This window comes from Delphinapterus leucas, chromosome 1, assembly GCF_059928025.1.
Source record: "Delphinapterus leucas isolate spDelLeu-1000000601 "Yukka" chromosome 1, BTC_Dleu_Yukka2, whole genome shotgun sequence".
NCBI lineage: Eukaryota > Metazoa > Chordata > Mammalia > Artiodactyla > Monodontidae > Delphinapterus > Delphinapterus leucas.
In genome coordinates this window covers 96,019,545-96,044,736 of record NC_143129.1, presented here as the reverse complement: position 1 = coordinate 96,044,736, position 25,192 = coordinate 96,019,545, and the positions used below count along the sequence as shown (strand labels likewise).

At 38.5% G+C, this 25,192-nt stretch overlaps 1 protein-coding gene across 6 annotated transcripts in view; it reads right to left on the bottom strand.

Moving 5' to 3' along the window:
• VAV3 (vav guanine nucleotide exchange factor 3) overlaps nt 1-25,192 on the bottom strand; it is a 397,836-nt gene that overhangs the window by 73,830 nt on the left and 298,814 nt on the right. For 5 of the 6 annotated variants that reach the window (XR_016394621.1, XR_016394620.1, XM_089918787.1 and 2 more), the window contains exon 20: nt 17,152-17,288. Coding sequence is in view for 3 of the 6 variants with exons in the window: in XM_089918787.1 (XP_089774913.1) it covers nt 17,152-17,288 (137 nt within the window). In the remaining 3 variants the exon portion in view is untranslated. Of the gene's footprint in view, nt 1-17,151; nt 17,289-25,192 lie in introns of those variants that run through there. The other variant, XM_089918782.1, reaches the window with a different exon arrangement.

Genomic DNA, 25,192 nt, shown 5'->3' with positions numbered 1-25,192 from the left:
ATGTTCTTGGATGGGAAGAATCAACATTGTGAAAATGACTCTACTACCCAAAGCAATCTACAGATTCAATGCAATCCCTATCAAACTACCACTGGCATTTTTCACAGAACTAGAACAAAAAATTTCACAATTTGTATGGAAACACCAAAGACCCTGAATAGCCAAAGCAATCTTGAGAACAAATAATGGAGTTGGAGGAATCAGGTTCCCTGACTTCAGACTATACTACAAAGCTACAGTAATCAAGACAGTATGGTACTGGCACAAAAATAGAAATATAGATCAGTGGAACAGGATAGGAAGCCCAGAAATAAACCAACACACATATGGTCACCTTATCTTTAATAAAGGAGGCAGTGGAGAAAGGACAGCCTCTTCAATAAGTGGTGTTGGGAAAACTGGACAGGTAAATTTAAAAGTATGAGATTAGATCACTCCCTAACACCATACACAAAAATAAGCTCAAAATGGATTAAAGACCTAAATGTACGGCAAGAAACTATCAAACTCTTAGAGGAAAACATAGGCAGAACACTCTATGACATAAATCACAGCAAGATCCTTTTTGACCCACCTCCTAGAGAAATGGAAATAAAAACAAAAATAAACAAATGGGACCTAATGAAACTTCAAAGCTTTTGCACAGCAAAGGAAACCATAAACAAGACCAAAAGACAACCCTCAGAATGGGAGAAAATATTTGCAAATGAAACAACTGACAAAGGATTAATCTCCAAAATTTATAAGCAGCTCATGCAGCTCAATAACAACAAAACAAACAACCCAATCCAAAAATGGGCAGAAGACCTAAATAGACATTTCTCCAAAGAATATATACAGACTGCCAACAAATACATGAAAGAATGCTCAACATCATGAATCATTAGAGAAATGCAAATCAAAACTACAATGAGATATCATCTCACACCAGTCAGAATGGCCATCATCAAAAAATCTACAAACAATAAATGATGGAGAGGGTGCAGAGAAAAGGGAACACTCTTGCACTGCTGGTGGGAATGGAGTTGGTACAGCCACTACGGAGAACTGTATGGAGGTTCCTTAAAAAACTACAAATAGAACTACCATATGACCCAGCATCCCACTACTGGGCATGTACACTGAGAAAACCATAATTCAAAAAGAGTCATGTACCATAATGTTCATTGCAGCTCTATTTACAATAGCCCGGAGATGGAAACAACCTAAGTGTCCATCATCAGATGAATGGATAAAGAAGATGTGGCACATATATACAATGGAATATTACTCAGCCATAAAAAGAAACAAAATTGAGCTATTTGTAACAATGTGGATGGACCTAGAGTCTGTCATACAGAGTGAAGTAAGTGAGAAAGAGAAAGACAAATACCGTATGCTAACACATATATATGGAATTTAAGAAAAAAGAATTGTCATGAAGAAACTAGGGGTAAGACAGGGATAAAGACACAGCCCTACTAGAGAATGGACTTGAGGATATGGGGAGGGGGAAGGGTAAACTGTGACAAAGTGAGAGAGTGGCATGGACATATATACACTAACAAACGTAAAATAGATAACTAGTGGGAAGCAGCCGCATAGCACAGGGAGATCAACTCGGTGCTTTGTGACCACCTAGAGGGGTGGGATAGGAAGGGTGGGAGGGAGGGAGACGCAAGAGGGAAGAGATATGGGAACATATGTATATGTATAACTGATTCACTTTGTTATAAAGCAGAAACTAACACAGCATTGTAAAGCAATTATACTGCAATAAAGATGTAAAAAAAAAAATCAAAATTAGAAATCCCAAATATTTGGAAACTATATAATGCACCTCTAAATAACCCATAAGAAGAAAGTGAAAGGGAAATTAGAAAGTATTCTGAACTGACTTTAAAATACCAAATAAACACACCAAAATTTGGGTGACAGGCAGCAAAAGTAGTACTTAGAAACTTATAGTGCTAAATGTCTATATTAGAAAAAGAAAGTTCTCGAATCAGGAAGTAAATATTCTATCTTAGGAAACTAGAAAAATAAGAGCAAATTTAACCCAAAATAATAAGAAGAAAGGAAGTAATAACTAGACTAGTTCTAGGTACTTTTGCTGTAACCTTTTTTGTTGCACACTTTTTTTTTTTTTTTTTGTGGTACACGGGCCTCTCACTGTTGTGACCTCTAGCGTTGCAGAGCACAGGCTCCGGACGCGCAGGCTCAGCGGCCATGGCTCACAGGCCTAGCCGCTCCGCAGCATGTGGGATCTTCCCGGACCAGGGCAGGAATCCATGTCCCCTGCATCGGCAGGCGGACTGTCAACCACTGCGCCACCAGGGAAGCCCCTTTCCAAACATTTTTGTCACATTAACTAACTGGTCATAAAGCAACTTTGAAGCAAAAGATAAAACAACTGGTTGACAGGTTTTGGTTTGACAGTTTGGTTTCAACTGGTTGAGATGTGTGAGCATTTCTTCCAGTCAGCAGTGTTATTGATGGCTTTATCCAGATGAAGTTGATTTGCCCCAAGAGTTGTTTCTTATTTTAAAACACACTGTGTTGGAGGAGAAAGAGGCTGAGGGCCTCAAAGGTGCAGAGTTGAACCCACATTTCCCCTAGAAATTTGTAACATCTATCAACAGATATGTGACAATATACCAAGAACAAACAACAGTGCAGAGGCTTTCACAACACAATACAAAGCTCAGGTACGAATATGCATCCTGTATTTGGAAACTGATACCCCTCTTAATGAAGGAAGAAATTTTAGTGAAAAAGAGAAAGTGTAATGCCAAACAAAGAGACAAATCAACAAACAAACAATATATATACATATAATACTATGAACAAAAGACTTGGGAGATAAGTGCTTAGGGACAACCCACAAAATAAAATCAGTTATTTGTGCAGTACTGTCATGAATCTACTACACATATTCTATTTTTCATTATTTCATCTTTTATGGCAACATTTTTTATGGCAAGACTGCCTTATGGCCAATTAATTATGAGGCAAAAATGCTTGTGGCAAAGATGTCTACGGCAAAGATGCTTAAGGCGAAAATACTAGACATAAACCAGGCCAGAGCAGAAATCACTGAAATGGGAAACAGAAAAATAATAGAGGGAACCAATGAAACCAAATGCTGGTTCTATGAAAAGAGCAACAAAATTCATAAGTTACAGGCATACCTCATTTTTAGTGTACTTTATTGTGCTTTGCAGATACTGCATTTTTTACAAATTGAAAGTCTGTGGCAACCCTGTGTCAAACAATTCTATCAGTACCATTTTCCAATAGCATTTGCTCACTTCATGCCTCTGTGTCACATTTTGGTAATTCTCTCAATATTTCAAACTTTTTCATTATTATTTTATTTTTTATGGTGATCTGTGATCAGTGATCTTTGATGTTACTACTATGACTCACTGAAGGTTCAGATAATAGCATTTTTTAGCAATAAAGTATCTTAAAACTAAGGTATGAACTTTTTAAAAGACATAATGCGAGGGTGTGGAGAAAAGGGAACCCTCTCGCACTGTTGGTGGGAATGTGAGTTGGTACAGCCACTATGGAGAACAGTATGGAGGTTCCTTAAAAAACTACAAATAGAACTACCATATGACCCAGCAATCCCACTACTGGGCATATACCCTGAGAAAACCATAATTCAAAAAGAGTCATGTACCAAAATGTTCACTGCAGCTCTATTTACAATAGCCCGGAGATGGAAGCAACCTAAGTGTCCATCGACAGATGAATGGATAAAGAAGATGTGGCACATATATACAATGGAATATTACTCAGCCATAAGAAGAAACGAAATTGAGTTATTTGTGGTGAGGTGGATGGACCTAGAGTCTGTCATACAGAGTGAAGTAAGTCAGAAAGAGAAAAACAAATACCGTATGCTAACACATATATATGGAATTTAAGAAAAAAGAAATGTCATGAAGAACCTAGGGGTAAGACAGGAATAAAGACACAGACCTACTAGAGAATGGACTTGAGGATATGGGGAGGGGGAAGGGTAAGCTGTGACAAAGCGAGAGAGAGGCATGGACATATATACACTACCAAACGTAAGGTAGATAGCTAGTGGGAAGCAGCCGCATAGCACAGGGAGATCAGCTTGGTGCTTTGTGACCACCTAGAGGGGTGGGATAGGGAGGGTGGGAGGGAAGGAGACACAAGAGGGAAGAGATATGGGAACATATGTATATGTATAACTGATTCACTTTGTTATAAAGCAGAAACTAACACACCATTGTAAAGCAATTATACTCCAATAAAGATGTAAAAAAAAAAAAAGCCATAACGCTATTTCACACTTAACAGACTACAGTATAATGTAAACATAACTTTTATACTCATTGGGAAATTAAAAAAATTGTGTGACTTGCTTTATTGAGGTGGTCTGGAACCAAACCTGCAATATCTCTGAGGTATGCCTGTAGTTAGATTGACCAGAATAAAAGAGAAGACGCAGATTTCCAACGTCAGAAATGAGAGAGATGACACCACAGATTCTACACACAAACTATCAAACTCACTCCAAAGGAAATGCATAACCTGGATAGCCATATATTTACTAAAGAAATTGAATTTGTAATTGAAAAAAATCTTCTTATAAAGGAAAATCCAGGCCTCAATAGCTTCTTGGTAAATTTTACAAAACAATTCAGGAAGAAATAATAATGCTGATTCTTTCAGAAAATTTATGAGAATAGTTCCCAATTCATTCTTTGAGTATTAACTATTACCAAACCCAGACAAAGACATTACAAAAAAAATAAAATAACAAAAAGGACAATATATCCTTACCAACTGGGGTTTATCTCAGGAAAGCAAGATTAGTTTAACATCTGAAAACCAATGTAATTCACAATATTAACAAATTAAAAAAGAAAAACTAATCATTTCAACTGATGCAGAAAGAACATGACAAAATCCAGCATGCATTACTGATAAAGGTTCCCAGCAAACCAGGACTAGAAGGGAAAGTCCTCAATTTGATAAAGGGTGTTTATGAAAAACTACAGATAACATAATATCTAATGGTAAAGGAGTTAATGTTTTCCCTCTAAGATCAAAAATAAAGCAAGGATGTACTCTCTTACTACCTCCATTCGACATTTTACTGGAGGTCCTGGCCACTGTCACAAGGCAAGAAAAAGACATCAAAGGCATCCAGATTGCAGAGGAAGAAGTAAAACTGTGTTTATACATTGACAACGTAATTGTCTAAAAAAAAATCTGCTTCAATCTATAGAAAAAAGCTACTAGAACTATGCGAGTTCAACAAGGTTTCAGGATAAAAGGTCAATTTACAAAAATCAATTTATTTCTATATGCTAGCAATAAACAGCAGAAATTGAAATTTTACAACTACCATTTACAGTAGCATCAAAATGAAATATGAAATAATTATAGATAAATATAACAAAAGGTGTGCATGTCTTCTACTTTGACAATGACAAAACATTGCTGAGAATTTAAAGACCTAAATGTATCATGGTCAGTAGTCAGAAGACTCAATATTGTTAAAATGTCAATTCTCCCATATTGATCTACAATTCAACACAATCCCAATCACAATCCCAGCAAGCTTTTATTGATGAAATTGTCAAGATATTCTAAAATTCATATGAAATGCAAAGCACCTAAAATAGCCAAAACATCTGTGGACAGAAAAAATGTGGAGAACTAACAATATCTGATTTTAAGACTTACTATTAGCTGCAATAATCAAAACAGCATCATATTGGTACAGATATGGAGAAAAAGATCAGAAAAACAGATGGTCCAGAAACAGACCTACACATATATGAAAAAACTTTTGTACAAGTGTAAAGGCAATCCAGTGGAGAAATTATTTTCAACAAATGGTGCTGGAACACACTGAATCCATATGCAAAACAATAATTATTATTACCATATACAAAAATAGCTCAAAATGGATCATAAACCTAAATGTAAAACCTAAAACTACAAAGCTTCTAGAAGAAAACACAGGGAAATATCTTTGTTGCCTTGGGGAAGGCAAAGATTTCTTTGATACAGTGCTCATAGCGTCTCAAAGGAACAAATTAACAAATTGGACTATATCAAAAGTAAACACTTCTGCTCTATGCATAACATTATTAAGATAATAAAAAGCCAAGCCACAGGCTAGGAGAAAATATATGGAAATAATATAATTTATCAAGGACTTGTATTCAAAATATATAAGGGCCTGTCAAAATTGAATAATTAGAAAACAGACAACCCATTAAAAATTTTGACAAAAATATCTGAACAAGCACTACATCAGTGAAGTTACATGTATGGAAAATAAGCACAGAAAAAGATGCTCAATATCAGTAGTCATTAGGGAAATGTAAATCAAAACCACAATTAGATACCACTATATGCCTGTTAGAACAGAAAAATTTTAGAAGACTGACCATACCCAACACTGGTGAGGATATACTGCACCTAGAAGTGTCATATACAGCTGGTGGAACTGTAACTTGATAAAGTCACTTAGAAAAACAGCTTGGTAGTCTCAAAAAATTAAACATATATCTACTTATGATCCTTCAGTATTTACCTAAGAGAAATGAAAACATGTGTCCATACAAAGACTCACACTTAAATGTTCATAGCGGCTTTTTTTTTCCTTTGAGAAAGGAAATAAACTATTTATTCAATTAATTAGTAAAATCCAAATTTTTTTATTGTATAAGCTCATGTTTTAGCTTTTAATGTTTTATATCTGCAGCTTTATGTGTGGAGAAGTTTATTTAAACTTCAACTCACAATTATTTTCCGTATATTTCCCCATAATAATGTACATTTATGAATTTGACTTGCAGATGTCTATCTGTATAGTTTCTCTTTCAGAACAATAGACATGATATAACAACAACAATCACACATATAGCATTTACTTTGTGCCAGGCATTATCTAAAGTGATTTACATATATTAACCAAATTAATCTTCACAATAAGTTGTGATATATATATTAGCATTGGTGACATTTACATCTGAGGAACTGTTGGACAGAGAAGTTAAATAACTTGCTCAAATATATACAGCAGTTAGTAGTTGGTTAAGATGGATTTCAACCCAGACAATTGCTTCCAAACCCCATACGCTTAAATCCTGTCATATTCTCAATACACATGAAGTAGATTATGTTGATTTTGAACACTTAAAAAGCAGGGATTGCCTTTTCTCACCACTACCCAAATATCCCATCTTGCTATTATTGCCTTTTATCTGTTTTAGCTTGTTTCCCCTACTCAAATGTCCTCTGCATTTTTACATATAAAATCTCTACTAAACTAACAAGACCTAGACTGAATTATATGTTCCTTTTTAAATTTTTTAACATCTTTATTGGAGTATAATTGCTTAACAATGTTGTGTTAGTTTCTGCTGTATAACAAAGTAAATCAGCTATATGTATACATATATCCCCATACCCCCTCCCTCTTGCGTTTCCCTCCCACCCTCCCTATCCCACCCTTCTAGGTGGTCACGAAGCACGGAGATGATCTCCCTGTGCTATGCAGCTGCTTCCCACTAGCTAGCTATTTTACATTTGGTAGTGTATATAAGTCCATGCCACTCTCTCACTTTGTCCCACCTTACCCTTCCCCCTCCCCGTGTCCTCAAATCCATTCTCTACATCTGCATCTTTATTCCTGTTCTGCCCCTACATTCTTCAGAACCTTTATTATTTTTTTAGATTCCACATATATGTCAGCATATGGTATTTGTTTTTCTCTTTCTGACTTACATCACTCTGTATGACAGACTCTAGGTCCATCCACCTCACTACAAATAACTCAATTTCATTTCTTTTTATGGCCGAGTAATATTCCATTGTATATATGTGCCACATCTTCTTTATCCATTCATCTGTCGATGGACACTTAGGTTGCTTCCATGTCCTGGCTATTGTAAATAGAGCTGCAATGAATATTGTGGTACAGGTCTGTTTTTGAATTACGGTTTTCTCAGGGTATATGCCCAGTAGTGGGATTGCTGGGTCATATGGTAGTTCTAGTTTTAGTTTTTTAAAGAACCTCCATACAGTTCTCCATAGTGGCTGTATCACTTTACATTCCCACCAACAGTGCAAGAGGGTTCCCTTTTCTCCACACCCTCTCCAGCATTTACTGTTTGTAGATTTTTTGATGATGGCCATTCTGACTGGTGTGAGGTGATACCGCATTGTAGTTTTGATTTGCATTTCTCTAATGATTAGTGATGTTGAGCATCCTTTCATGTGTTTGTTGGCAATCTGTATATCTTCTTTGGAGAAATGTCTGTTTAGGTCTTCTGCCCATTTTTGGATTGGGTTGTTTGGTTTTTTTTGGCATGGAGCTGCATGAGCTGCTTGTATATTTTGGAGATTAATCCTTTGTCAGTTGCTTCACTTGCAAATCTTTTCTCCCATTCTGAGGGTTGTCTTTTCATCTTGTTTATGGTTTCCTTTGCTGTGCAAAAGCTTTGAAGTTTCATTAGGTCCCATTTGTTTACTTTTGTTTTTATTTACATTTCTCTAGGAGGTGGGTTAAAAAGGATCTTGCTGTGATTTATGTCACAGAGTGTTCTGCCTGTGTTTTCCTCTAAGCGTTTTATAGTGTCTGGCCTTACATTTAGGTCTTTAATCCATTTAGAGTTTATTTTGGTGTATGCTGTTAGGGAGTGTTCTAATTTCATACTTTTAAATGTACCTGTCCAGTATTCTCAGCACCACTTATTGAAGAGGCTGTCTTTTCTCCATTGTATATTCTTGCCTCCTTTATCAAACATAAGGTGACCATATGTGTGTGGGTTTATCTCTGGGCTTTCTGTCCTGTTCCACTGATCTATATTGCTGTTTTTGTGCCAGTACCATACTGTCTTGATTATTGTAGGTTTGTAGTAGAGTCCGAAGTTAGGTAGCCTGATTCCTCCAGCTCCGTTTTTCTTTCTCAAGATTGCTTTGGCTATTTGGGGTCTTCTGTGTTTCCATACAGATTGTGAATTTTTTTGTTTTAGTCCTGTGAAAAATGCCATTGGCAGTTTGATAGGGATTGCACTGAATCTGTAGATTGCTTTGGGTAGTAGAGTCATTTTCACAATGTTGATTCTTCCAATCCAAGAACATGGTTTATCTCTCCATCTGTTTGTATCATCTTTAATTTCTTTCATCAGTGTCTTATAGTTTTCTACATATAGGTCTTTTGTCTCCTTAGGTAGGTTTATTCCTAGGTGTTTTATTCTTTGTGTTGCAATGGTAAATGGGAGTGTTTCCTTAATTTCTCTTTCAGATTTTTCATCATTAGTGTATAGGAATGCAAGATATTTCTGTGCATTAATTTTGTATCCTGCTACTTTACCAGATTCATTGATTAGCTCTAGTAGTTTTCTGGTAGCATCTTTAGGATTCTCTATGTATAGTATCGTGTCATCTGCAAACAATAACAGTTTTACTTCTTCTTTTCTGATTTTTATTCCTTTTATTTCTTTTTCTTCTCTGAATGCTGTGGGTAAAACTTTCAAAACTATGTTTAATAAGAGTGGTGAGAGTGGGCAGTTTCGTCTTGTTCCTGATCCTAGTGGAAACGGTTTCAGTTTTTCACCATTGAGAACGATGTTGGCTGTGGGTTTGTCATATATGGCCTTTACAAAGTTGAGGTCAGTTCCCTCTACGCCTACTTTCTGGAGGGTTTTTGTCATAAATGGGTGTTGAATTTTGTTGAAAGCTTTCTCTGCATCTATTGAGATGATCATATGGTTTTTCTCCTTCAATTTGTTAATATGGTGTATCACATTGATTGATTTGCACATATTGAAGAATCCTTGCATTCCTTGGCTAAACCCCACTTGATCATGGTGTATGATCCTGTTAATGTGCTGTTGGATTCTGTTTGCTAGTATTTTGTTGAGGATTTTTGCATCTATGTTCATCAGTGATATTGGCCTGTAGTTTTCTTTTTTTGTGACATCTTTGTCTGGTTTTGGTATCAGGGTGATTGATGGTGGCCTCATAGAATGAGTGTGGGAGTGTTCCTCCCTCTGGTACATTTTGGAAGAGTTTGAGAAGGATAGGTGTTAGCTCTTTTCTAAATCTTTGAGAGAATTCACCTGTGAAGCCATCTGGTCCTGGGCTTTTGTTTGCTGGAAGATTTTTAATAACAGTTTCAATATCAGTGCTTGTGACTGGTCTGTTTATATTATCTATTTCTTCCTGATTCACTCTCAGAAGACTGTGTTTTTCTAAGAATTTGTCCATTTCTTCCAGGTTGTCCATTTTATTGGCATATAGTCGCTTGTAGTAATCTTTCATGATCGTTTGTATTTCTGCTGCATCAGTTGTTACTTCTCCTTTTTCATTTCTAATTCTGTTGATTTGAGTCTTCTCCCTTTTTTTCTTGATGAGTCTGGCTAATGGTTTATCAATTTTGTTTATCTTCTCAAAGAACCAGCTTTTAGTTTTATTGATCTTTGCTGTAGTTTCCTTCATTTCTTTTTCATTTATTTCTGATCTGATCTTTATGATTTCTTTCCTTCTGCTAACTTTGGCGCCTTTTTTTCTTCTTTCTCTAATTGCCTTAGGTGTAAGTTTAAATTGTTTATTTGAGATTTTTCTTGTTTCTTGAGGTAGGACTCTATTGCTATACATTTCCCTGTTAGAGCTGCTTTTGCTGCATCCCATAGGTTTTGGGTCATCGTGTTTTCATTGTCATTTGTTTCTAGGTATTTTTTGATTTCCTCCTTGATTTCTTCAGTGATTTCTTGGTTATTTAGTAATGTATTGTTTAGCCTCCACGTGCTTGTATTTTTTACAGTTTTTTCCCCCTGTAATTGATATCTAGTCTCATACCATTGTGGTTAGAAAAGATACTTGATACCATTTCAATTTTCTTAAATTTACCAAGGCTTGATTTGTGACCCAAGATATGATCTATCCTGGAGAATGTTCCATGAGCACTTGAGAAGAAAGTGTATTCTGTTGTTTTTGGATGGAATGTCCTATAAATATCAATTAAGTCCATGTTGTTTAATGTATCATTTAAAGCTTGTGTTTCCTTATTTATTTTCATTTTGGATGACCTGTCCATTGGTGCAAGTGGGGTGTTAAACTTCCCTACTATGTTTGTGTTACTGTTGAATTCCCCTTTTATGGCTGTTAGCATTTGCCTTATGTACTGAGGTGCTCCTATGTTGGGGCGTAAAGATTTACAATTGTTATATCTTCTTCTTGGATCGATCCCTTGATCATTATGTAGTGTCCTTCTTGGTCTCTTGTAAGAGTCTTTATTTTAAAGTCTATTTTGTCTGATATGGGAATTGCTACTCCAGCTTTCTTTTGATTTCCATTTGCATGGAATATCTTTTTCCATCCCCTCACTTTCAGTCTGTATGTGTCCCTAGGTCTGAAGTGGGTCTGTTGTAGACAGCATATATATGGGTCTTGTTTTTGTATCCATTCGGCAAGTCTGTGTCTTTTTCTCGGAGTATTTAATCCATTTACATTTAAGGTATTTATCAATATGTATGTTCCTATTACCATTTTCTTAATTGTTCTGGGTTTGTTTTCTTAGGTCGAGAGAAGTTCCTAGAGAAGTTCCTTTAGTATTTGTTGCCTAGAGAAGTTCCTTTAGTATTTGTTGTAAAGCTGGTTTGGTGGTACTGAATTCTCTTAGCTTTTGCTTGTCTGTAAAGTTTTTAATTTCCCTGTTGAATGTGAATGAGATCCTTGCTGGGTAGAGTAATCTTGGTTGTAGGTTTTCCCCTTTCATCATTTTAAATATGTCCTGTCACTCCCTTCTGGCTTGCAGAGTTTCTGCTGAAAAGATGAGCTGTTAACCTTATGGGGACTCCCTTGTATATTATTTTTCCCTTTCTGCTTTTAATATTTTTTCTTTGTATTTAGTTTTTGATAGTTTGATTAATGTGTCTTGGTGTGTTTCTCTTTGGATTTATTGTGTATGGAACCCTCTGTGCTTCCTGGACTTGATTGACTATTTCCTTTCCCATATTAGGGACGTTTTCAACTATAAACTCTTTAAATATTTTCTCAGTCCCTTTCTTTTTCTCTTCTTCTTCTGGGACCCCTATAATTCGAATGTTGGTGCGTTTAATGTTGTCCCAGAGGTCTCTGAGACTGCCCTCAATTCTTTTCATTCTTTTTTCTTTATTCTGCTCTGCAGTAGTTATTTCCACTATTTTATCTTCCAGGTCACTTATCCGTTGTTCTGCCTCAGTTCTTCTGCTATTGATTCCTTCTAGAGAAATTTTAATTTCATTTATTGTGTTGTTCATCACTGTTTGTTTGCTCTATATTTCTTCTAGGTCCTTGTTAAACGTTTCTTATTTTTTCTCCATTCTGTTTCCAAGATTTTGGATCATATTTACTATCAGTATTGTGAATTCTTTTTCAGGTAGATTGCCTGTTTCTTTTTCATTTGTTTGGTCGGGTGGGATTTTACCTTGCTCCTTCATCTGCTGTGTGTTTCTCTGTCTTCTCATTTTGCTTAACTTACTGTTTTTGGGGTCTCCTTTTCACAGGCTGCAGGTTCGTAGTTCCCGTTGTTTTTGGTGTCTGCCCACAGTGGGTAAGGTAGCTTCAGTGGGTTGTGTAGGCTTCCTGGTGGAGGGGACTGGTGCCCATGTTCTAGTGGATGAGGCTTGATCTTGTCTTTCTGGTGGGCAGGACCACGTCCAGTGGTGTGTTTTGTGGTGTCTGTGAACTTATTATGATTTTAGGCAGCCTCTCTGTTAATGGATGGAGTTGTGTTCCTGTCTTGTCAGTTGTTTGGCATGGGGTGTCCAGCACTAGAGCTTGCTAGTCATTGAGTGGAGCTCGGTCTTAGTGTTGAGACGGAGATCTCTGGGACAGCTCTCGCTGATTGATGTTATGTGAGACCAGGAGGTTTCTGGTGGACCAATGTCCTGAACTCGGCTCTCCCACCTCAGGGGCTCAGGCCTGACACCTGGCCGGAGCACCAAGATTCTGTTAGCCACACGGCTCAGAAGAAAACAGAGAGAAAAAAGAAAGAAAGAAAAATAATAATAAAATAAAATAGTTATTAAAATAAAAAATATTATTAAAATGAGAAAATAAAAAAAGTAATAAATAAAAAAAGAAGAGAGCAACCAAACCAATAAACGAATCCTTCATTGATAACAGGAGCTAAAAACTATACTAAGATAAACATAAAAATCAGAAACTAGTCAGTCGCATACAGCAAACCCCAAGTCTACAGTTGCTGCCAAAGTCCACCTCCTCAATTTTGGGATGATTCATTGTCTATTCAGGTATTCCACAGATGCAGGGTACATCAAGTTGATTGTGGAGATTTAATCCGCTGCTCCTGAGGCTGCTGGGAGTAATTTCCCTTTCTCTTCTTTGCTCACACAGCTACTGGGGTTCAGCTTTGGTTTTGGCCCCACCGCTGTGTGTAGGTCGTCCTCTGGTGTCTGTTCTTTGCTCAGACAGGACGGGGTTAAAGTAGCAGCTGATTAGGGGGCTCTGGCTCACTCAGGCTGGGGGGAGGGAGGAGTACAGAATGCGGGGCGAGCCTGCGGTGGCAGAGGCCAGCATGACATTGCAACTGACTGAGATATGGCGTGTGTTCTCCTGGGGAAGTTGTCCCTGGATCACGGGACCCTGGCAGTGGCGGGCTGCACAGGCTCCCGGGAGGGGAGGTATGGATAGTGACCTTTCCTTGCACACAGGCTTCTTGGTGGCGGCAGCAGCAGCCTTAGCATCTCATGCCCGTCTCTGGGGTCCGCGCTGATAGCCGCAGCTCGCGCCTGTCTGTGGAGCTCCTTTAGGCAGTGCTCTGAATCCCCTCTCCTTGCGTACCCCAAAACAATGGTCTCTTGCCTGTTAGGCAGCTCCAGACTTTTTCCCGGACTCCCTCCCAGCTAGCTGTGGCGCACTAGCCCCCGTCAGGCTGTGTTCGTGCAGTCAACCCCAGTCCTCTCCCTGGGATCTGACCTCCAAAGCCCGAGCCTCAGCTCCCAGCCCCCTCCTGTCCCGGCGGGTGAGCAGACAAGCCTCTCGGGCTGGTGAGTGCCGGTCGGCACCAGTCCTCTGTGCAGGAATCTCTCTGCTTTGCCCTCTGCACCCCTGTTGCTGCACTCTCCTCCATGGTTCTGAAGCTTCAACCCCCGCCCCACCACCCGCTGTCTCTGCCAGTGAAGAGGCTTCCTAGTGTGTGGAAACTTTACTCCTTCACAGCTCCCTCCCCAAGGTGCAGGTCCCATCCCTATTCTTTTATCTCTGTTTTTTCTTTTGCCCTACCCAGGTACGTGTGGAGTTTCTTGCCTTTTGGGAAGTCTGAGGTCTTCTGCCAGCGTTCATTAGGTGTTCTGTAGGAGTTGTTCCACATGTAGATGCATTTTTGATGTATTTGCGGGGAGGAAGGTGATCTCCACGTCTTACTCCTCTGCTATCTTGAAGGTCCTCCCCATAGTGGATTCTTTGTTACAGCCCGAAACAGTAATAACCTGAAAGCCTCTCAATAGGCTACTGGATAAACTGTGCTAAACCCATACCTGGAATAATAATCAGCAATAAAAAGAAAGAACTTCTTTCACTTAGCATTATGTCGCCCAAGTTCTTCCATGTTTTAGCAAATGGGAGGATTTCCTTCTTTTCAAAGTCTGCATAGTATTCCATTATATATACCACATTTTGTTAATTTACTCATTCATCCATTGATGGATATTTAGGTTGCTTCCAAGTCTTTCCTGTACTTATATGAGGAATCTAAAATAGTCAAACTCATAGAAGCAGAGAGTAGAACAGGGGTGGCCAAAGAATGGGGGAAGGGGGAAATGGGGATGAAGTAGTCAAGGGTACAAGTTTCAGTTATGCAAGACGGATAACTCCTAGAACTCTACTGTACGGCACAGAGTTTATAGTTAGTAATACTGTACTATATACTTTCCTAATAGGGTAGATATTAATGTTGAATGTTGTTAATCACAAAATATAAAATAAAAAATAAAGAGGACAGGAGGAAACTTTTAGAAGTGATGGGTATGTTTATGGCATAAATTATGGAGATAGTTTCTCCAAACTCATCAAGCTGTATGCATTAAGTATGTACAGCTTTTTGTATGTTAATCATACCTCAATAAAGCAGTTTAAAAAAAAAGATAGAACTATTGTTACACAAAGTAACATGTTTTAATCTCAAGATAGTTACATTAAGTGAAAGAAGCCATATGAAAAAGAATACATACTATATGATATACTATATAAAATTCTGAAAAATGCAAATTCATAGTGTGAAAGCAGAACCACAGTTGGCTGGGGGTTGGGGAAGGGCAAGAAGCAGAGGCAGGAGGGAGATTACAAAGCGGCACACAAAAACTCTGGGGGCTGATTTTATCATCTTGACTAACAGTGCCTTTACTTATATATACATTTGACAAAACTTATCAAATTCAACTGCACTTTAAGTATGTGTACCTGATTATATATCTCAAAGTAGTTGTTATTTTTTTTTAAGTGGCATTAGTAATCCAAGTAGGAGTAGTTTCTGCAGGAGACTGCATTACGAATAGGACATAAGGAGGCAGAGACTGAATACAGACTACTCTCTCAAGAAGTTCAGCTAGGGAATGGGAGAGGGAGAAGATGAGAGGGAGTGAGGGGGCAGGAGGCTGATCTAACTAGACAACACGTTGAGTTATATGTGGTTTTTTTGTTTGTTTGTTTTTACATCTTTATTGGAGTATAATTGCTTTACAATGGTGTGTTAGTTTCTGCTTTATAGCAAAGTGAATCAGTTATACATATACACATGTTCCCATTATCTCTTCCCTCTTGCATCTCCCTCCCACCCTCCCTATCCCAGCCCTCTAGGTGGTCACAAAGCACTGAGCTGATCTCCCTGTGCTATGTGGCTGCTTCCCACTAGCTATCTACCTTACGTTTCGTATATGTATTTTAAGATAGGAGGAACTTGAGCATATTTATAAGCTATAGAAAAGGTGCCAGTGGAGAGAATGAAATTGAAAATGTAGGGGTCAAGAGCCAACTGATGAAATGTGGGATGGAAAACTCCAAGCAAAAGGTAAACCTTGAGTAAGAGGACTCTTATGCATACACAAGGTTTGTCTTGTGGTTGGGCTGGGAGATGCAGGAGTGGATGGAAGGGTTAGTAGAATTGAAGTCTGTTATTCTCTCTCTTCCTTTTTTGGGAAGAATGAGGTATGAGAAGAGTAGGATACTTAAGAAGGATGGTGGAGCTCTGGAAAAGCCACTGGCTACAGAAACTGAAATGTGGTTGGAGCTAAATGTCCAACTTAGGGGCATTCTTCTATAACAAGATGGCAGACAATAAGATAGTTTTGTACAAACAAAATAGCTATCATTTACACATGTGCTCAATGGATTATTATCTAACAGTCCTTTTCTGGTCTCTTCACCCCTAGAAAATGTCACTCATGTGCTAAGCTTTCTGTTGATCCCACCCTTTTCTTCCTCAACACACAACACTTTTAACACTCTTTCTTTAAGATGTTGGGAAGTATTTCTAACATATACATGAAAATACAGAATAATTTAACGAACAGCAATGTTCTACCATCAAGCTGTATCAAATCTTAACACTATACCATATTTATCTCAGTTAACAAAACCCTTGAACCAAACCAGGCTAGCTGGATAAGAGAGATTTCATCACCAGCAAACATCAATATACTCACTTACTTTTCACATTTTATTTATTTCATAAATAATGCCCATGGTACCTCTAATAGCTTCAGGTATTACTGTGGGTAGGCACAAATGAAATATGGCCAGAAATGGCCACTGGCAAGCTAGTAAGGTAGTTCCTCTGAAGTGAAGTGCTAATATGTGAAAGCCATGTGAATTAGATGATACCCAAGGTCCTACTTTTGGAAAAAATGCTCTGTCAAAGTATGAATTCTTAATATAAATGGTAATTCTGATTCATAGCACAGATACTATTTTCTTTAGTGTTCTAAAACTCATTGCCACTTTAGCGTGAGTAAATTTGAGGGTGGTTAATAAAAAATATTTTTCCTCACATCATGTAAAATTTCTGAAGCTTGAAAGCATACAATCAGTTTCTAAAGATAGCTTTATTCTCCAAGTGGTAATAAATCATCCGTTAAATCTAAAAAACTGTAATGTGGATAGTACCTGCCAAAACAGACTGTGTGCATCTCCTCTCAGAAGTTCAACTGTATCTCCTGCCTGGATGTGTAACGGGGGTCCTTCATGAAGAGCGGGGGCTGGCATTCCAGTATAGTTCCTAATGGCCTGCATCTTTGGTAAACCTGAAAATAAGCAACACAACACTTAGAATTGAGAAAATTATAAAGTGTGAAGTCCAAATGCACTTTTAAAAAAACCAAAGCTATTATTAACATTAAAGAGGTTTTTGTTTTTTTTGTTGTTGTTGTTGTTTCTTTTGCGGTACACAGGCCTCTCACTGTTGTGGCCTCTCCCATTGCAGAGCACAGGCTCCGACACAGGCTCCGGACGCGCAGGCTCAGCGGCCATGGCTCATGGGCCCAGCCACTCGGCAGCATGTGGGATCTTCCCAGACCGGGGCACGAACCTGCGTCCCCTGCATCGGCAGGCGGACTCTCAACCACTGCGCCACCAGGGAAGCCCAACATTAAAGAGTTTTAAGAGCACCAAGTCCAAGGAAACATTTGAGGTAATCACAAGTGGAATGCTTTTCAACTTTCTCATTATCGGAGATGGTTATGGAATAAGATACACATTTATCCCCTGATTCCTTACATTCTTTTCCTCTCCCTCACCATCAATCTCTTTTTAGTTGAAAAAATATTTCTTTCAGCTGATGCCTGCTTCATAAAATACACGTCACGTACAGTTTAATGGAAAAGAATCATTTTTTTCATCCTCTCTATCTTTCTGCCTATTAGTTTCCTCTTGGGCATTGGCTGATTTCATCACTAAGGAGGCTCACCCTTTCTGTGTATGTATCGCATTGCCCAGTATAAGGCTCATATCTTAAGGTTATCTTTGTAATTCAAAAGCAAAAAGGTGATGGATGTGCCACTGCAATACTTAAGACATTTATATGGAGAAATTCTTCAGGCTCAAATTTAGGCTTGCAAAAGAGACCCAATAATGGGAACGTGTCTAAGCCAATAGCATCAGCAAGACTTGAAATACAGATCCAGGCCTTTTTGTTGTATTTCTTGGAATGGGCAATGAATGCCTCAGTTCAGTATTTCATTTTCGTGAACGGCAGCTCCAAGTGCACCCAGGCCTGGCTGCGTCGGCGCTGCTCACAAATGGATCACCTCAGTCACCTTTTCATCCGGAGGTGAAAAACTGCTCCTGCCTACGAGACAGATCGCTCATAAACATGGTATCTGTTACACACTGAGGCCCTTAAGTCATCGCTTATTACACTTCAAGACTTTTTATTCTAGTGACTGAACACAATGAAGCTATAATTGGCTGGAAATGTTGCACTAAATAGAGGAGGATGAATGGCAGTCATTCAGTTCTAGGTGTCCAAGTTACCTCGAAAGGACCTCGATATCTAAATGAAATGCTCCAGCAAACAGTTTAATAAAGTCCTCAAAATCTGTTTTCCAATAACCATGCCAGGAGGGGAGAAAACAAGTGTGGCTAGAAACTAAACAGAACTGAAAAGTTTTAGTCAACACTTTCTCATCAACCCAGTCAACCTGAAGGCAGAAGGGCTGAAAAGCAATGTGCCCTTCACCCCAGTTTAATGGCTGTTAACGGCCAAGACATGTTATGAGCTGCCACATCTCCCCTTTCTTCAGTTCTTGTGCCACAGAACCCCAGAGGGATGACTTTGATCCCATATCCCTCATGGAGTATTTCCCCACCAGATGGTATAAGGTGGCGGCGCCCTTACCCAAACAGCAGACTTTATTGTCTTTTCCAAAACAACACTCGAAGAGAACTCTTCTCAGACAAGTGTTTATCAGATTCAATCTTAACACACTGTAAATTCCTGGAGCATAGAAAGAGCTTATTTTACAGTTTTTATTAAGATACTGTTGTTAATATAAAATGGAACCTAAATATCCCATGCACACCAAAATGGATTTAGAAGTTCAATATATGGAAGAGGATGCCGTCTAAAGCAGAATTTTTTCAAAGGAGCATGGTTTGCATGATAGTTATCCCATGTTGAGGAGCCAGAATTGCAGTTAGCCTCAGTTTTCCTGAGCACTGCTAGAGCAAGGAAAGCATTTTGTTCAGAAGGATCCCTTGATAATTTTGTTTTTAACGTCAATTTTTAGATAAAGGCTGAAGGCAAGAAAGAAGAGTTTTTAAACCTGAAAGAGCTGACGTGACCTTAAATACTGGGACGAGGTGAGTAGTGGGAAGGGGCATGGCCTTCGCTGCAATTGTCTCTGTAGACAAGGCCCACAGGGACAAAAAGAAGCAGTGCCACGTGACAAATGGTGGAAACAGTAGTTCTCTTATTGCTGATATGTCCAAGTTATTTTCAAGAAGAAATGATTGAAAATGCATAGAGTATTTAAGAAGAAAAATTAAGTTTGATGACATTTCACCAGCCAAATATAGGTTAGGGATTAAAATACAGAATGCCCAGGCTACATACAAAGGCTATGAAGTGTCAGGTATAGAACAATGCTGCCTCATTTATCTTTTTTACTGGACTAGAATGCCCATAACACATGACCTACTAAAGTCATGATATTTAAAACTGAAAGTAGTACATATATTAATATACTTTGGTCAAGGAATGAGACCCAAGTACTAGTCTTATGATTTACTTTGGACTAAGCAACCTTCAGAATGATGGACTTGGTTTTCATAGTCTTATTTATTCCTGATATTTTTCATTGACTCTATCTTTTCTGCTATTACTTTCTTCTTGGTTATGAGCTTCTTTTGGAAAGTTGATTGAGTAGCACACTAGCATAGTGTGTGTTGCTGATCTCATTCCTAAAACAAAAATTGTGTGACCTCGCCAAGAATTATGGTTGAGCCCAGGTAATAGTCAAAAGGACACTGCTACTGGCCTGAATTCAGCCATACGTGATTTGCAAAATACAATGTTTATTTGACCCATATGCTTTTTTGTGGGATGAGTTATGGACTTATAATATAATGGAATTTATATCTTTTAGTCATTTGTTAGGATCATCTTTGGCTATTTATTTCTGATTGGTCAGCACGTCTCATTTCAGGATGACCTGTCAGGGCTACAGGGCTATCTACGGAGATCGAAAGATAAAAGGAATGAAACAAGGGCACAGGGACAGGATGAATTCTGACACTCTGCCCCTTGCTTCTGACACCTGCATATAGTAGAAGTTCTACAGTACTGGTGGGATGAATGGTTGCTTTCTAAAAGGCCCCTTTATATTCCTTCCTTTTATTAAAAAAAAAAAAAGACACGGTGACATTGCTAAGAATATGAATATAATCACATTAACTGAGAGATAAAAATGCAATTAAAATAAGAAGAGAGGGAGTGGGTTAAACTTCATGTCAGCACTCAGCCATCAGTATAATTGTTGACACAATCTACTGCCACAGCAGGCATTCACACCTCATAAATGAGATCAAGAAGGGAGAAGAAATTAGATTTACAGATGTTCATATTTCAAATAGCCATTTAGTGTTGATTTAATGTAGGTTTTCTTCTCCCCTTATAAAATATCTGACAGGTTTTAACCTCTGTTTAAAAATGTCCAGAACAGAACATTCACTACACGTTCCTATGACAACTCAGTCATTGTTGCATATAGTTTATTAACAAGCTCTATCTGAAACTTATTCAAAACTCTAACTTCTCTCCATTGACCTGCCTCCTTCCATCTGGAATTATGCTGAAGAAGGCAATTCTCCTTTTTATAGATTAGCCTTTCAAAATTTGTTCAGGCTTAAAATTCCTAGTTCCTCATTTAAAAAAAAAATCTTATTTTCCTTTGGTTTTCCATACTTCAAGGGATTCTGAGATGCAAAACAGTATAAAACTACAAAGGCAGAACTGTAGTTTCCCTCATTGATACTGAGCAATCAGAAATAAATAGCTAAAAGTTATTCTAAAAACTGATTAAAATATGTAAATTCCATTATATTATAAACTCATAACTCATCCCAGAAAGCTGCTTTTTTCTTCTTGGTTAAACATGGACCCAGTAGTTGTCTAGTTTCTTTCTGCTCCAGAACTGAATTTATAATGGATATATTGGTATAATTACAAGGCTGCTCTTCAAAATCTGAAAAGTTATACTGTAACTACCTTCAGATATTAAATGCAAAATAATCATATGTAATGCCAACATGTACAGGTAAGCAACTGTGGAAGTTCCCAAAACTGTATATAATCAAGAATCCTTATCTAAGGGAATATAGTTAAAATGGCTGAGACAAAATTAGATCTCCTGCCAAATGTTTAGTCATTTCAGCTTGTTTTATTCCCTTTAACAAATGCTCTGATGTACAGCCAACTATATCCTTAATGCATAACTTGTGGACAATTGTGCCCTTTAACTTTTGTTCACACTAGCAATTATGCTTAGTCTTGGCATTAGACAAGGTCCCCAAGTCATCCTTATGCACGAAGAATTAACAAACAGAAGGATCAACAATATTAAAATGACGGTTATACTCCAGTAATAGTCATGGGGTTCTCGTTAAATAAAACCGAAGCCAATGTAATTATGTGGAACACTAGAGTTTTCTAAAACAATACAGAAGTGTTTTTAAAAAGGCGATCTGAAGCAAGATTTCCTTTCAAATCTGAATTCAATACCACTAAGAGTGATATATGCCAAGAAATGATTTAAAATGTACTTTTTAAAAAGGAGTGAATTCTGGGTAGAGTTCTATTGGAAAGTTGCTAGATATAAACTATTTCACTGATAATTTTCACATAAACCCTCAATGAACTGAGCCTACTGTACCTGTATCAGCCACTGTGGCTTCTGAGAAGAGTGACCGTCACAATAGAGATTAGTATCCATTCACGAGGCTGATATCACTGCCCTAATGCAATGGGTTTCCCTGGGGCAATAACTTAGAGCAGAGTGCTGTGTACTAGATAAATAAGCTGTCAGTAATGGTACTGGCCTTTCACCTCTGAGGCCTAATTTAAAATCTAAACACAGCCGCATTAAAAAAGAATTAGTTTTGCAAGATGTCAGAGGATGTGGTTAGTTTATCCTGAGAAACTGATCATAAGCATAACATATTCATTCATTCCTTAAATGTCTGAAGCACTCCCTAAGCGCTGGGCATGGTGGTCTGAGAACAGAGCAAGGCCAGGCTTCCTGCCCTCAAAGAGCCTGTAGTGCACTGAGTAGACAGGTGAACTAAAGACAGTAATACAATTGGGCATGGGCTCTTGTCCAGGGGGACCTTTTTCCAAATACGCCTATGAAGAAAAGTTTCAGGGGATTGTTTTGGTAAGTCTTCAGTAGGACCCTGAAATAATGTATTTTATCTTTTCTGTAAGTCTCCTAGGTGTGGTTTCCAAATCCTAGACAGGTATGGGAATCACATTCTCATGGGGACAGGAGCAGGTCCCATGACCAACATCCACCACTTCCAAACTTGCATTTGAGAAAACTGTGCTGCCTGGCACATCTCAGCTCTTCCTGACACAAGTTTACAATCTAACCAGCAGGTCTGATGATCAGGCTGAGTCGACTGAACTGCTGGCAAGTGAGGCGGCCCGGGATGCTGGGCCTCCCCTGCCCATCACATCTTCCAGGGCTCTTCCCCGCGAAGCCGTGCACCTTCGTTCACTTACTGATCTTCACGGAGGAGCACGTGGAGCCTTATAATGGAAACCATCTGTTACCACAGAAGCAGACAAGTTGGTGGAAAACAAACTGGTCTAAAGAACTAATTGTTCACAAAGGGAACACTCAATGACTTTGAAGATTTTCACCCAGAGGATCCTACTTTACTTTTATAAACAATGATGAGTCAAGTGAAGGAAACAGCACTGTCACTGCTCACATAAAAACAAGCATCAGACAGAGATACTTTCCTCCAACTTTATAAACACTGCCTAGTCACTCTCTGGCACTATCTGTTGGAGTATTAGTGAACCAAGGGTGAAAGATATAATAATTCCTTTTGGAAATTTTTTCTATTTATTAAAAAGATTTCATAGGCTACCAATTATAAAAGAACTATACAATTTCATATGTTACTTTAAAATCCATGCAAATTTAACATTCTGTTCTGTTGAATAAGTGACAAAAAAATAAGGTTTCCCTAAAATCTTAAATAACATCAAAGCTCTAAAAGCTTGTGCCGTTTGTCAGACCCCTAGAAAACCACCACTCCTAGGGGTGGGAGGAGAGCCGTCTGAGGAGTGCAGCCTGAGCTATCTCAGGATCTTCTTTAAAGACAGAAAGAGAACACAGTACACAATTTCAAGGTAAGAGCTCTGTCACCTAGTCCAACCACCTATGTGTCTACCTTATAAAACTCTTAGGCTTGCCTCCTAGTTCAGTCCTCCCGGGTACAGGCCAGTCATTCTCTGCAACCTGCAGGGTACAAGGTTGTGGCAGAGAGGGGTCTCCTGATATCAACTGATATGTGTTTGGGGATCATCTGAATCCCTGCTGGGTATGCAGTGTTATCCTGAGGAGCAGGAAAAGAGGAGGAAGAACTCTCCTTCCAGTGGGGAAAGATTGAGAGCTCCCAAGATTTACTAAATTCTAGGAGGAGAATAATAACTCCCACTGGTGTATTCTAAAGACAGAGGCTTGAGCGCCTCAACTTCAAAAAAAAAAAATTATTCTTGACACTCTCAGTGACTGACACGTCCCCATGCAGCTCTGTGGATCTGTGAACAAGTGGCCACATGAAGTTCTTTCTACAGTAAATTAGTATCACTTAAACCACATCATTCTGCTATTCTGACCACACCCGAGTGGATCAGGGATGGTGATTAATCCCAAGGTTGCAATGAATAGGCTGACCATCTGAGACACGAGTGGCTGAAAAGGAGCATTGAAGGGAGACTGCCCAAAGGGGCGGCCCTCAGTGGAGAATGAGAAACAAGACAGTCCAATTTGCTCTCACAACATGAAAGCAGCAGGCAGATACAGGTCAACAGGGAACAATGGTTTCTGACCTTAGAGAAGGAGAGATGACTGGGATTACTAGTTTCCAGAACTGTTGGTCCTGAGAGATTCTTATATAGCCTGCTGTACCTTTCCCCTCCATGGAAAGTACTGAGATATGGAGTGACTATTGAGAAGATTTCCTGGGCTGTTTTCTTACCCTCTGAGCAGAAACCCGCATCTCCCAAACAACTCAGCATGTTTCTTTCTTGCAACCAAAATAAACCTTTAATAATCCAGTCTTAAAGGCTATCTAAGGAATAAGATAAAGTAAAAGTAAAAATGATTAAGGGCACTCTGCAATAACCTAGTTTCCATTCTTTGTTCTATGAGTTCATTCATTTATTCAACAAATATTTACAGATTATTCATCACGTGCAGGTACTGGCCTAGCCACTGGGATCGCAGCTGTAAATAAGAATGCGTTCATAAAGCTCACATTTTAGTGGAGAAGACAAACATAAAAACAAATGAACAAATACAATAATACCAGATTGAAGTTATATATAGAAGAGTTTAGAGAAAGGTACTGGATTAGAGAGTGGCGAGGGTGTATGTTTGAGCGGTGAGGACACGTTTCTTTAGAAAGTGACCAGGTGAAGTTTAAGACCCGAGGAGAAAGCAGTGATCATTTGGGGCACAGCTGGGGGGTTGGGAGGTGGAAGATGGTAATTAAACAGGCAAGCGAGACAATAAACATGAAGACGCAGACTGCAATGACCTTGAAGTACTTGAGGGACAGAAACATGGCCAGTGACATCGCATGAAAGCAACTGATAAATTTTAAATTGATATACGCAGTCTTGAGAGTCTGGCCCATTTCATCAGTTCTTTTATACATGCATCCTGTTGAATTATTTGAAATTTATTAAACAGGTCAAGTTCTCATTAACATGCTGCCCCTTCTTCCTGGCATATACTTGCTGTTGTCTGTACACCCAGGTTACAACGCACCCAAGGAGGGGGGGGAATCTAACTCACTCCTCTCATTTTTTTAAAACTCAAATTCGACTTCTGCTAAAAAACCTTCTAACATTCTCTTAAGTATGAGTTTAAGTGTCTGAAACATATGCTCCCTTAGACGCTCATGCTTCCTGCTT